Source organism: Arvicanthis niloticus, chromosome 2 (assembly GCF_011762505.2).
Source record: "Arvicanthis niloticus isolate mArvNil1 chromosome 2, mArvNil1.pat.X, whole genome shotgun sequence".
Classification (NCBI taxonomy): domain Eukaryota; kingdom Metazoa; phylum Chordata; class Mammalia; order Rodentia; family Muridae; genus Arvicanthis; species Arvicanthis niloticus.
This window is the reverse complement of record NC_047659.1, coordinates 123593128-123607179: the sequence shown is the minus strand read 5'-3', so window position 1 is coordinate 123607179 and position 14052 is coordinate 123593128. Positions and strand designations below refer to the sequence as shown.

The 14052-nt window shown below is 46.3% G+C and overlaps 1 protein-coding gene across 1 annotated transcript; it reads right to left on the bottom strand.

The window, feature by feature from the left end:
* Positions 1–4660: 4660 nt before the first annotated feature.
* LOC117703782 (BPI fold-containing family A member 5) lies at positions 4661–10767 on the bottom strand. The gene is made up of 9 exons (XM_034495612.2): positions 10608–10767; positions 9555–9780; positions 8982–9138; positions 7631–7738; positions 7180–7329; positions 6095–6173; positions 5771–5834; positions 5354–5423; positions 4661–4834 (listed from the first exon to the last, which is right to left on the bottom strand). Exons 2-8 carry the CDS (start codon positions 9766–9768, stop codon positions 5383–5385), a joined length of 813 nt encoding a protein of 270 aa, XP_034351503.1. The 5' UTR covers positions 9769–9780; positions 10608–10767; the 3' UTR covers positions 4661–4834; positions 5354–5382.
* Positions 10768–14052: the final 3285 nt, after the last annotated feature.

Here is a 14052-nt window from a genome sequence, read left to right as displayed (position 1 = left end):
TAATTCTTCCCTTCTGTTTAGAAGTAATTATTTGGGGGGGGGGGAGATTCCAATATCTGGTTGTCAGGATACCTTCAGTCCAATTCAGTAGAGTCAGGACAAATCAGCAGCCATGGCACGATCCAGCAGAAACAGCCAGGCCTCCGTTTTATCAGCACAAGTCAGCAGGAATGACCAGGACCAGCCAAGACAACAGGAGAACTGCTGTCTCTCAATGTGTCTCTCTCAATGAAGTGGAGACAGAGAAGATGATGCTGTGAGACCAACAAAGTGTTGCAAAGCTAGCTATGCAAGCATGCTGTTGAGTTCTATTTATACTTTCTCCAAACATCTCATGTTCTTCCACATGTCTCTCTTAGCAAAACGCCACATGAATTTGTATCACCTATCATATCCTGAAACTTCCACTTGGTAGAGGCAGGAGGATCTGAAAGTCAAAGTTATCCTTGGCTACAGAGGGAGTTTATTTGAAGCTAGCCACTATTAGAGACCCAGTTTAAAAATGTCTGGAGTGCATGAGTTTTTCTGCCTGCAGCAAGCAGTGTGGGCTGTGGAGACTGACTGGCACTCCCTGCTCACAAAGCTCTGACTTAAGAGACATGGAATCTTTCAGGACAGTAGACTGCTGCATAGCGCCTGCTCCATCTTGGGCTTGAGATGGCTCAGTGGATAAAGGCACTTTCCTGCTGAGACTGATGTCCTGAGTTTGATCAACTGTGGTTGGGGTGAAAGGGTCTTGGGTGCTGGGCATCCTGCTCCGTGTGGATTCAGGGGTGCTGGGGAAGGTGGGCTTGGAACTCAAGCTTGGGAGACAAGGAAGCCACAGGGGAAACTACCCCTGCCACTCAATACCCAGCTTTTGACAGCCAAAGTCCAATGGGACCAGGTCAGAAAAAAAGAACATATGGCCCCCTGCCACCCAGATCTGCTGGTAACTTTTGACAACTCTGCATGGGTCTCTCAAAGGTGGAGGACCTGGTACCTGAGGATTCTTCTGTCTCTACCTGCCATTGCAGGCCTCAGGAGCTTGTTCCTGCCTGGGCCTCTGGAACAGTTGCCACACAGTGGAAATGGGAGCCACCTGATATCTCAGAGATCTGCTGCTCATGAAGTCTGAGAGAGCCATAACGCTGGCCAGAGCTGCAGACTTGCCTGGCAGGGGAAGGCTCTTGAGAGCATTGAATTGTAGCAGCGTCAGAATGGCAACTTCTCATCTGCTACGAAGAGCTCAAACTCAGTTCATTTTAATCCCTCTGGCAATCTGTCTTAAGTTTTACCAGCGTAGAGGTTATTACCTCTGAATTGACAAAGCATCCATGTTTGTGCACTTTTCTGTCTGCTCATTCCATTTTAGGAGGAAGGTGGAGCAGGAGCCTAGGACCCACTAGGATTCACACGGTCTAGAGAACTCACATGGAGAAGAGAACTGACTCCAGGGAGCTGTATTGGGACATACACATGTAGTCCATGGAACATATGTGAACACACACACACACACACACACACACACACACACACACACACACAGTTTCTTCTGCCCACAGTGGGGGAATAGTATGTACATTTGCTCCCTCTTGTGGTTGCACAGACAACTGCACTCTGATGCTTGATTCGTAGCCGGGAGATCTTGGCTTCAAGAAGCCCCCAACATCTCCTTTATTTACTTCATATATTCCTCTAAATGCTCCCCACTTTTTATTCCAAGACATCTAGGTTCTTAGGAGATGGTTTAGTCTTTACAGTGCTTGTAAAAAGGAATAAAGACCTGGGTTTGATCTCAACACTGAGGCCTTCAGGTCCAGTGACACACATGCTTCTACCTGCTGAGTCACCTAACCAGACCTATGGGCTTAAGTTAAAAAACTGTCTTAATGGAAGGTGACTTTAAACTAGATACAAGCAAGAGATGGATGCCAGTAAGTTTACTTTTTTTTTTTTTTTTTTTTTTTTTTTTTGATAAGAATCTCTCCCTGGTCCCGATCTCTGAGCCTAAGAGAGCATTCACCCAGAGTATTCAAGAAAAGCTGCCTCCCAGCCAGGACATTACTCTTGCTGCAGTTAGATGGTAAGTGAGTGGTTATGGAGAAAAACATGGCTGCTCCACGGGTTACGGTTGTTACCTCATGCTTTGTCGGGACTCCAGCTGAGCTTGCCTCACACAGTCCCTGGATGGGGGAGACACGGCAGACAGAGAGCCATGGGAGCATGGAGAACCTTTTCTCCAGTGCCCAGTAGAGTAACTGCCTTCGCCTGGTATGGACAGAGTGGGAAGGGACACAGCGATGGAGTGAACAATGAAAACAACCACACAAGACCCAAACCCTGCACCACGGTCATTTCATCTTCAAAGAAAGAAGAAGCTGAGTGAAAAGGCAGTTTGCAAGGACACCACACACCTGCGCCTGTGGCCATGCCAGGGTGTCTGGAAGGGAGAGGGAGGATGGCCTTCAGCCTTGCCCACAGATGCTTGGTTGCTCCCTTCCGGAGTGTGAGCTTGATCCTCCCTCTCAGTGACTGGATATGAGTGAAGAGAGATGCAGAAAAAGTGATGTGTATGGCTTTGGAGAGCAGGCCATAAAGAGCTTCCTGCTTCTCTCCCAGTCAGGTTTTTGGGGGAAGTCCCCTGCTGCGTTGAGTTACACTTGTTATAGTTTGAGGGCGGGGGCTGAAGAATTGACTGTGGTTGACAAGAGACATGAACCACTGAGGTGAAACCTTTGCTTTGCTGGGAAAATCAATGCTCATCAGCTGGAGCTGAGAAATTAGTGGTGATTAAGAAGACACCAGCATCATTGAGGGGAAATCTTCTGGGAAGTGTTCCCTCAGGATCATCTCACTGAAAATGTGCACCAGAAGGGTGAAGGCCTTTGTGTTGTCAGTCAAACGTGGTAAGCGTAAGAGTCTCCCAGGTGGTGCTAGTTTTGAAAGAGTAAAGGGATCTTGGGGGGACAGTTGAGACTTGTTTGACACTGTTTTGGCAGGACTTGAGTCCCTGAGGAGAGTCTCGGAGGAGGCATTGGTGAAAGTGCACCCTCAGGTAGTGGAAGCCCCAGGGATGAAGAAATCATGAAGAGAAGTTGAAGCTTGGCACTGCGTGGCAGGGTCAGCGTCCCTAGAGAGAGCCTGAGAGAGGATACTGGTGAAGGTGCAGCTGAATGGATGTGGAGATGCCAACATTTTGAAGATGCCAGTTTCATACATGGGCTGACCACCAAGGATGTCAGCAGCCATGAAGTGTCACTTTCCTAAGCCTCAGAGAGGCACTGGCTGTCCTGTGGCAAGCCCTTTGGAGCCTAGACTATCATAACTGAGTCCCAGAAGTCCAACACTGAGCTTTGCACTGCTAGACTCTAACTGCACCCTGACTCTTCCCTCCTGGTGTGAGAAAGGATTTAACTTATTTTTGGTTTTACAGGAACTCACAATGGAGAAATTTTGGAATTTTAGAAAGACTTTGGATATTTTAGAGCAACTGAACTTTTAGAGTGTTGTAATTTTTAAAGACTGAGACTTTTAAAAGTTGGAATGTTCTATATTGTGATACTAATATTAACATGCCATCTTGGGGGAAAATGAGAAAGGGAAAATTTTAGTTGGATATTGATGCATCTGTGTGTCAAGTTGACAAGGGTCAGTTGTGCCAGTTAGCAAGCTAGAGTCATTTGGGAAGAAGAATTCTCAATTGAGAAATGGCTTCTCTATTTCATTTTCCTGATTAATGATTAATGTGGGAGGGCCCAGCTCATGGGAGGGGAGGGGGCAGGCCAACCCAGGCAGGCAGTCCTGGAGTGTGTAAGAAGGCAGGTGAGGACCAATCAGTAAGCAGTGTTCCTTCATGACTTCTGCTTCTGTTTCTGCTTCCAGGTTCTTCCCAGGCTTCCTTCAGTGATGGACTTATAGGTTAAAGAAATCCTTTCCTTCCCAAGTTGCTTTTGGTCATAGTGCTTTTTAAAAAAATTTGTTTTAGATTTATTTATCTGTCTATCATCTATCTGTCTATCATCTATCTATCTATCTATCTATCTATCTATTTATCTATCTATCTATCTACCTATCATCTATCTATTTGTATATGTGTATGAGTATTTTACTTGCATATACATATGTGTACCATGTATGTGCTTGGTGCCCTCAGAATAGAAGAGGGCGCCGAGTCTTTTGAAACTAGAGTTATAGATGGCTGTGAATCATCACGTGGGTTCTAGGCATTAGACCCACATCTGCTACAAGAGCAACACATGTTCTTAACCACTGTTCCATCTCTCCAGACCCTGGCCATGGTGTTTTATCACAGTAATATAAGCCTCAAGAAAGACACCTGGGATCCCCAGCCAGAGATGTAGACCTGAGCCGCATATGTCAGCACACACCCTGCCCAGCTCTTAGACATCCTCATTTTCCACATCACGTTTTGTGTGATAATACTGTGTTTACATCTATGCCTGAGTGGTTATGCACTCCTAGTTTCCTCATGTATACTTTGTGAGAACAGGAAGGCAGTCACCCCAAATCCACGTTTACCCAGACCCAAGCCCTCAGCTGTTCGTTGATAACTCTCACTCCTGTGATATGAGAGGTTCAGCTCTTGTAGGACCCTGACCACCTTAGTCAAGACTTTCTGGAGCCTCTCAAGTGATGGGAGGAACAGAAGACCTCAGTGTAGAAGAGGAATCATTTTATTTAGTGATGAACATGGAATATCCATCAAAGCTGAGAAAGGAGGAGAGCGGGTTCCTTGTAAAGGTGGCCATGCCATTTTTCAGGACATGGGGCTCCCTTCTGTGAGCCACGTAAGCTGGGCAGGAGGGAGAGGATGAAGCAGCAAGAAAGGGTTCTGTTGGAAGAAGAGTTCAATCAGGAGGAAGGCTGAGGTCAGTGATTCTCACTAGTGCTGTCCTGTTAGGAACTGTCCCTCTGAGAGACAAGAGCATGCTCAGACCCCAGGCTGTCTCTACAGCTCCTTGTGCATGTGTTGGAATGTGTGTCTGTTTAACCATAGGGACTTGGCTAGTGAGTCTGTAGTGTGCCCTGTGAATGAGGGTTTGGCTGTCATGTCTATGTGCTGGAGTGTGTACCCATAACCACATATATTTCTCTTTTAAGGTGTATGTGGTTCCAGTCCATCTCCACGTCTGTCAGTTATTCTAGAGATTTGGTGCATCTTTGTGTGTCTATGTCCATGTTTGTCTCTTTCCTTGGGTATTGCTATAACTTGGATCTAGCATCTTTCCTCCAGACCCATGTGTTAAAGGCCTACTGCTCAGAGTGGTGCTGCTGTCTCAGGATCCTCGCTTCCCTGTCCTAGAGGATGACAGCTCATCCACAAATCGCGGAGAATGGAAGCAGCATTTACCATCACAGCAGAGAGCTTTCTTGGAAGGCTTAGGCCTTAATGACAATTTGTACTCCACGGAGCAGCACATCTAGAAAAGAAATAGCTAAAGTTGTGATCTGGAAGCAAAGGAGTCCAAGGAGAGCCTGAGTGCTTCCTGAGGCTCTGGAGCACCAGCCATGTTCACCACACCTAGACATGTTGGGAAGCACTAGTCCCCCCACCCCCACCTCCAGTCAGCCCAGCTGCTTTCAGGTCAGGCTAAGTAGGAAACAGACATTACCCCAAACCCATCTGGATCATCCATGGAAACAAAGACACCCCAATCTAGGAGGGGTGTGGCTAACAAGACCTGGTTGTTCCATGGTGTGTGGGTACAAAACTTGTGGGAAACTAATGCTTCCTTAGAGGGAGATGGGACTTGGAAATAGCACTTACCAGCGAGATCATGTGCTAGGGTGACATCCAAGAGGCTGAGAACCCCATTGACCAGAGGACACACCTGACCATGGTAGAGAGGGGAGTTAGGCACAGGACCTCCTGCAAGGAGACCCTAGGAGAAGCGGCAGGCTTATGGTGGAATATATCCAGTAATACTTTCTACAGCCCATAAGAAGCCAACCAACTGTGTTTGGAGGAGTAGAAAGAATGAACACAGACAGCTGGCTCATAAGACAGATGGACTGATGGATGGACAGTTTTCAGACAGAGTAGCTCAGCTTAAGAACTCTAAGACCCATGAAGTAGGGGACTGTCACTTACCACACCCTGCACCAGACCAGGAATGACTCTAGTCAAGATGTCTGTGAGGCTGTCTATAAGGTTTTGCAGGGGACCAAGTCTGGAAGAGAAAAGGCATGGATGTGACTCAGAAGCTTGAGATTGGGCTGGAGAAGTTCAGGAGCCATTATGCATACTATAACTGAGACCAGGCCTTCCCCACTTCTGTCCATGACAGATGAGCAGCAAGGATCTTAGGTTAAGAGAGTTACACCCAACCCAGCCGTGCATGCACAGATGAGCACAGAACAAACACACTTCAGGGACAAGACTGTGGAATACATGGATGCATGAAAAGTACTTAGCATGCAGTTGTCATGGAGACTTGATGAAACAATACACACAAAGCCCAATATATGTGTTCAGTAAATTTGAGCCATGCTATGAACAGGCCCTATACAGTATGTATGCCTTGGCCTTCCCATGTGACAGGAACTGGAACAAGCAATCAAAATGGGTGCTACATCTAATACCTCTTAGTAGGATTCTATTAATAATATCATGTAGTCTTGTGTTAAGATAAACAAGTTGGGACCAAATTTGAGGAACACTGATCAGGTTCATGTCAGAGGCTCTCTGATTCTCTCCATCAGGTTATAAAAGGTGGTCTTAAACCATATTCTATATGGCCTATCCAACATTAAATTGGTTATTTTAGTTTAATATGGGGTAAGTAAGCATTTATTTATCCATTTACTAATCTATCCATCCATCCATCTGCCCACTCATCCATCTACTCATCCACTCATCCACTCATCTATCTATCTACCCATCCATCAGCCTATCCATCCATCCATCCATCCATCCATCCATCCATCCATCCATACATCCATCCAAACATCCATCTGCCCACTCATCCATCCATATACCCATCCACCCATCCACCCATCCATTCACCCATCCATCCAGCCACCATCCATCCAACCATCCATCTATCCATCCATCCATCTATCCACACTTCCTCCCCCAACACAGCTTTCTTTCTGTCCTCTTATTCATTCATCCTTCCTTTGTTCCATCTTTTACCCAACTATCCCTGGGCAGGAGAAGCCCACCCATGACCTTACCTATTAAGCAAGGAGATACGCAAGCTGCCGGGAGGGTAAATACAGTCACCAATGACCAGACGGCTCCTCCCGTAAGTATCTCTCACAGCATAGACTTCTGCAGTGACGTCCAGCTTCACAGACAGCTCCAACAGATTTCCAACCAACAGTCTGACAGAGAAGGCAGAAACAGCTCTATTGGCATCTGGCCTCTCACATCTCAAGGTAGAGGATTTCTTCTTGGCAGGAGTGTCAGCCTCACCTTACTTCGTTTTGCCACAGTGATATTGATCTCTGTTCCCATTAGGGGAAATCAAGGCTCAGAGAGGTCAAGTGTATTTTCCACATGACCTGAGTTTGTTCAACACAACATCAAATAGGTAAGGGTCAAGGGTCAGGCCTTTCCAGCTTTCCATAGCCAGTTCCTTTTATGAGTCATCCTCCATCCCTACCCGCCTTGAGACCTACTCACGTGTTCACTTTGAGATCAAAGCCCAGTGGGATGGTGACATAGAGGCGGTGGAAATCATAGCTCTGCACAAGACCGATTTCCAGTAGCTGGGGATTAGTGACTTTTATGCTGGCCAGGAAGAAACATTAGCATGTTAAGTCTCAGACATGGGAACCAGCTTAAATTAAATTTACTCACTACAGAGGGAGAGCTGACCACCTGAGATGAGGAAGATGTGAGGACAGTCTTGGAGTCAGAACCACCCTGGGTTCTGAGCCACATTCCCTATCATTTCCAACTTCCTTCTGGATCAGATCCCAACATACCCAGACCTCTGTTTAGCTTGAGTCCAGGAGATATTTGAGGAAAGGGACTTGGGTGTACTAGTTGAGAGCTCTTCAAAGAAAGAGGCTGACTTTTAAGTTGGTAGAAAGATTAGTAATTGGATATGTGGGAGGGTGGATGGAAGGGGAGTGGTCAGATGAAAGGAAGGGTGGACTGTCAATACACACAGAGAAGATACATGGGCAACCAGAATAAATCCTGCATAAGAGGCAGGGTGGAAATTACTCAACCTGTCATGACCTTTAAGATTCAGGAAGTTGGAAAGAATGAGAAAGGGTGGGAAGAAGCCTTCTCTGATCCATCTATGGTGTCCTATTTACCTTCCCTGGTCTTCTCCAGAGTCTTTCTCTCCACCTCACAGATGGAGAAATCAAACCCAGGAGACAAGGTCCCTGACCTCAGGTCATCCAGCACTGAAGTCTGTCTGACTGTCTCTAGGTCAGGAAGCAAAGGCCCGGGAGGTTAGGAATCTTGGCAATGGCTTGGGTCCAGTCTTACTAAGGACTCAGGCTTGAGTGTGTGGTCAGATCAACAAGCTCCCCATTGTGGCTTTGTGCCTAGGAAGCTGTCATGGGAAGCACCATGTCAGGTCTCAGGCACAGTTGATACAGATGAGGAGGGTAGCCTAGTGACCATTCACATTCCCTTGGTGGGATAGACACAGTGACCACAGTGGATGGCAAAGCTTGGAGCTTCTGTGAGCTAGATTCCTGACTGCATCACTCTAGCGATGTGAGTATGGACACATCTCTGTGCCTCAGTTTTTCCATTTAAGAACCGGGGATTATGGAGCTGACATGGAAGGCTTGTCACAGGGATAGTAGCTTCTGGTGCCCAGGATGTGCCTTAGGACTGGGGGCAACCATAGATGCAAAAGAGCCATTGTTCCTTCCAGAGTGAAGAGAAGCCTGGGGATGAGCCCTGGGTCCATCTTTAGCCCATCCCTCTTCTTCTGTTTGGCTGCTGCTTGGGGTTGACAGGTCTTCAATCACTGGCAGGGATGGAATTTCTACTTTAGGTAACTCACTCAAGGATGTTGTTCAAGAGAGGGATTGATGAAATCACTTTTCCGAGCACCCCGACCAGGCCACCAGTATTGCTTCCTGCAGGTCTCACGTAGTTCAAGAGTGGTATATGTTCCAGAAAGCTCAGGATCCCCCCAGACAGCAGGCCTTGTCTGAAAGCTACAAAGCACAGAATCTCAGGGGTTTTATCTGCTAACGCTAGTGCAGTGGTTCTCAGCCTATGGGTGAAGACCCCTTTGGGGATTTGAGGTGAAGACCTTGCCTAACACCATCAGAAAACACAGATATTTACATTATGAATCACAACAGTAGCAAAGTTACAGTTAAGAAGTAATAAGAAGATAATTTTAAGAGTTGGGGGTCATCATAACAGGAGGAATTGTACTAAAGAGTTGCATCATTAAGAAGGTTGAGACCTGCTGCTCGCCTCCTTTCTCACCGATGATTCCCTTCCTATAATTGAGAAGTTGGATAGACTAGAGCATCTACATAAAACACACACACACACACACACACACACACACACACACACACACACACCCCTACTTGAAAGAGACTGTCAAAGACTCACTTACCGTCTCTGAAGTTTCTAGCAAGATGGTCTGAAGGATACGTAGTCACGACTGGAGTCATTCCATAGTAGGGCATGGTCTGGCCCACATGCAAGGACCGGCAGTGGCCCATGGACATGGGCAGATCTTGGCATAGGGAGTAGGGCAGGTCTGCCAGCTGGGCTGTGCCCTGGGCCAGCAGCCCACAGAGGACAACGAGGCTCCCAACTAGAAACATCTCTCTTGGTGTCTGCAGACAGAATGACAAGTTCTCTGTGGTACAGATATCAGAGGATTCTCTGTACTGCATGCCATATCCCCAGGGGATGGGATTGCCATTGTTCCCCCTGACCCCAGGGTCTGATAACTAGCAATAATAGCTAACACTGCCACAGTAGTCTGTCCCAGGCTACAGGCTGATGCATTCAGTCACCAACTTTATTGTCACCACATCCTCAGATGTGGGCACAGACAATCCCTACTGCACAGTTGGAGCACAGGCCTAGTGACTCTAGGCAGTTTTCCCCAAGGTCACTAGTTGCAGCTGTGAGAGGCTCTGAAGCCATTCCTGCCTGGCCCAGAAGCTTCTGTTTAATTAAGGTATCATCAGGTTTACTGTGGTGCTGTAGGATGTGTCTGTGGTGGCCTGACCCATTGCCCTCAGCCTGTTCTTCAGTGTGGATAAAGAAGCTTTCTCATAACAGAGGCCGAAGATCTGAACTCCTCGGCCATCATCTCTACTAAGAGATGGTTCTTTGGTCTGTTTTCAGGCCATGATGGCTTGTGGATATCATTAAGAGCCAAAAGGTTCACATGACCACAAGCAGCCTCTCACCCCATGATGGTCACCTTGTTAAAATGTCTTCTCTCTAGTTTTTACTTAGGGTACATTGAGTGAGCTCACTGCTTTATCAATGCTTCTCTGTCTAGGAAATGGCCAGTCCTTGCTCCCGATAAGGGTATCAATGTTTATTTTTGTTGTTATGTCCCCAGTGAGTGACAGCACCATCCGGCAGCAGTAAAGCCCTAGCCTCCTGCTACCCAGAGTGGTGGAACAGAGGATGGGTCAGTTCTTACCTGAGCCTCAAGATCTCAGTGGCCGTCCTGGGCTCCTCCTCTACCTGTTTCTGCTGAGGAGGTGATAGCCTTTTATAGAACAGGAATTAGGAAACGTGAAATTAGATGATGGGTTTCTAGATAATCCCAAATTCTGCAATCGGCTCGTGTCTCTCACGGTTCTGCAAAGTGAGTAATTACCAATCACACGAACAGATGAGTCAAGTCAGCTATTTGTTCACAAGCTAAACAAGAAAACTCGAGAAGGCAGGTTATTAAAGACTTCATGGTCCATGCCCATGGGTGTCAGGAAGATCAAGTTTGGAATGTGAGGGGAGCAGCCAAGGGAGCCGTGCCAGGAGCTCCCAGTCTCACCCTTCCCCGGTTGTGCTCTTTCTCTCCATTTGGTGACACTTTGCTCGTACTACATGTGGCCTTCCCAGCTCTGATCTATCCCTCAGTTCTATGCACATGTGCGTGTAGGTGCATGTGTGTGTGTACATGCATGTGTGTAGGTCTTCACACTATTCCTGGTAAGGATGCTTCCTGTTTACAGAGGAAAAAACTGAGTTCTGGTTAGGACAAGTGACCCAGAAAGGACAGGGCAGAGCCAGGAGTCATAATAACATACAAACAATAGCAGCACCGAACATGTGCCAGGCCCTCAGAATCCTGTGGATGGAGGCAAGCTTTGACAGTAAGAACTGGGGCTCAAACATGAGGTGGCAGCAGGACGGAGGGACATTCATACTTGGTCTTTCTCCTAAGCAGTGTCCTGAGAAATGGAGATGGCCTCCTCACATTTGCTTGCCTGATTTCCCACATCATGCCTCCCACTTCTAATAAATATTTATTTGGGGAGACAGCTTATTATCTCTGGAGATAGCTTACTAGCTAAGAGTGTTTATGGTTCTTGGAAAGGACCCAGGTTTGGGTTCTGGCACCTACCCCGTAAACTCTAATTCTAGCAGACCTAGTGCCTAGTGTTTCCTCTGTCATATGCACACATATGATGCACATAATCATGTGAGCATGTATGTTTATATGTTATTTTATTCATGCATGTATTCCCACATATCTGTGCATATGTGTTATGGAGTGTGTATGTACACGTGTGTTTGGATACCCATAGAGACCAGAAGAGGGTATTGGAGCTCTTGGAGCTGAGGTTACAGAGGTTTGGGAGCTGTGCAATGTGGGTATTTGTATACATCAATTTGTATACATCATCTCATCTATTGGTTTTGTTCCTTTAGCACATCAGGACTTCAACAGCGTCTCTCTCTCTCTCTCTCTCTCTCTTTCTCTCTCTCTCTCTCTCTCTCTCTCTCTCTCTCTCTCTCTCTCTCTCTTCTTTCTCCTGGCCTAGTTCACAGAATCCATCTGCTTAGGTCTTCCAATATTTAACTGCTTGAGTGTGGCTGGGCAGCAAGTGGGCTCTTTGGTCCTTGTACTTAGGTTGGAAGCGAGTGTTCTCTGCATTCCCATTTCTCACTATCTCCTTTACTTTTCACAGCAAAATGAGCTTTCTTCTTAATTATTGGGGATGGAGGGTCAAGGATCTCTGGGCTGGGACAGAAGAGATGGCTTAGCAGCTAAGAGCACTTGCTGCTCTGGTGGGAGACAGGTTCAGTTCCCAGCACCCATCGTGTTGGCCAGCTTACAATCACCTGTAACCCAGGCTCCAGATGATCAGATAGTGTGTTCTGGCCTTTATGGGCAACTGTACTTATGTATACAAATGCATACCTCCCACATCCATAATTAAACATTTAGAAGATGTCTGGTCTCCCTTGAATGTGCTATTCATGTTCCTTCTGCCCTGGACTTCCTCCTTTAGCTTTGCCATCTGGTTTTTGCCTTTATAGCTGCCTTTCCCCCAGTTTCAGGTCCCTCAGCTTGGGGCTGGAAGCCTGCAACACTGAAGGGGTCCTAAGAGTCACCCTCTCAAAATGTTCTCTTTGTGTGTTTACTGTCAGTGGAGACATCAGACAGTTCCCAAGGATGTCCATGGCAACCCTTTCTGTTTAATATCCCCATAGTGATAGCATTCATCTCATCAGAGCCACGCCTGGGATTCGCCTGAATCTGCCTACAGATTTTTCTATATATTTCTTTCTGGTTAAAAACAGTAGTTGGAGGCAACAATGCACATAACTGATAGGCCAAACAACCCAGGGACCAGATATCTGATTTTCCATGATAAGTAGAGAAGGCTTATTTGTTCAGAAGACATGTAATAAGGTGTGTCGACAGATGTTTAAAATAGTTATCATGATTGAATAGTCTAGCTAACCCAGAGTCCCTGAGCTTGATGTTTTGCTTGTCTTCCAGGAAGATGTTGACTGGTTCCAGATTGTGGAGCAGCACAGTGAGAGCAGCTTCCTCTGTGACCTTCTTTTGGGGCCAGTGTTAACTGCATCATCACGCCAAGAATAAACTTCTCATGTAAATATTGTCTGTCTTTGGTTCCTTTGTAATTAGACCAGTCAGGTGCCAATACCTTCACCGTATTCCATTATGTTGTACAGGGCTGTGGTTGTTTGAATGCAAAGGTTCCCCATAGGCTCACAAATCCAAACATTTGACCTTGGTTGATGGCACTGCTTAAGGAAGTCATGGAACTTTAAGGAGAAGGATCCTTGCCGGAGGAAGTACACCCCTGGAAGTGGGCTTGAGATTCTATACTGTCATCTTACTTGCAATTCATTCTCTTCAATTCCTACATGTTGTTAGAAATGTGATTAGCTGGTTCCCTGCTCCAGCTATCTGCTGCCATGTCTCCCCCAGCATCGTAGACTCTCCTGCAGCCACAAGCTCAAAGAGACTTTTTGCCTTTGAGTTGTCTTTGGTCATGTCGTGACAGAAGCCAACTAGGAAGAGCTATGGCAAGCAAGTGAGTTTCCTGGAGATGACCCGTTTTATATGACAGCAATGGGTGCATTCTGGAGAGGCACAGCCCCAGAGACTTCATCCTAGAATTGCTTCTTGTTGCTGATATGCTTTTCCTGCCACTATTACATGACCTAATGATTTCTGGGCATCAGCCCACCCTATTGGGAAAATTTCCTACAGGTCAACACGAAGATTAACTCTCATGAATTAATGCTGTTTAGATGAATTAATGACTTTTATAGCATTCCTGATTTGATTAAAATAATTTTAAGAAGAAAGTTTAATGAGATGGTTTTAGTTGTTTTGCCAGAAAGATGTAATAAAGTTGGAATCAAGAATAGAATGTGTCCCTTCCTCATGGAATAGTAAGTAAAGGCTGCATGATAAGCTTTCATAAATTATACTAAGAAGAGAAATAGGCTTGGGACAGATTTGTGATCAAGGGAAAACATTCATCGTAGGTCAGGTCCAAGGATGAAACCACAGGTGTGCACTATGATAAAGCAAAGCTATGTGAAACTGTTGCTTTGAACTTATAATGAGCTTATAGAATGAAACACTGCTTTGAACT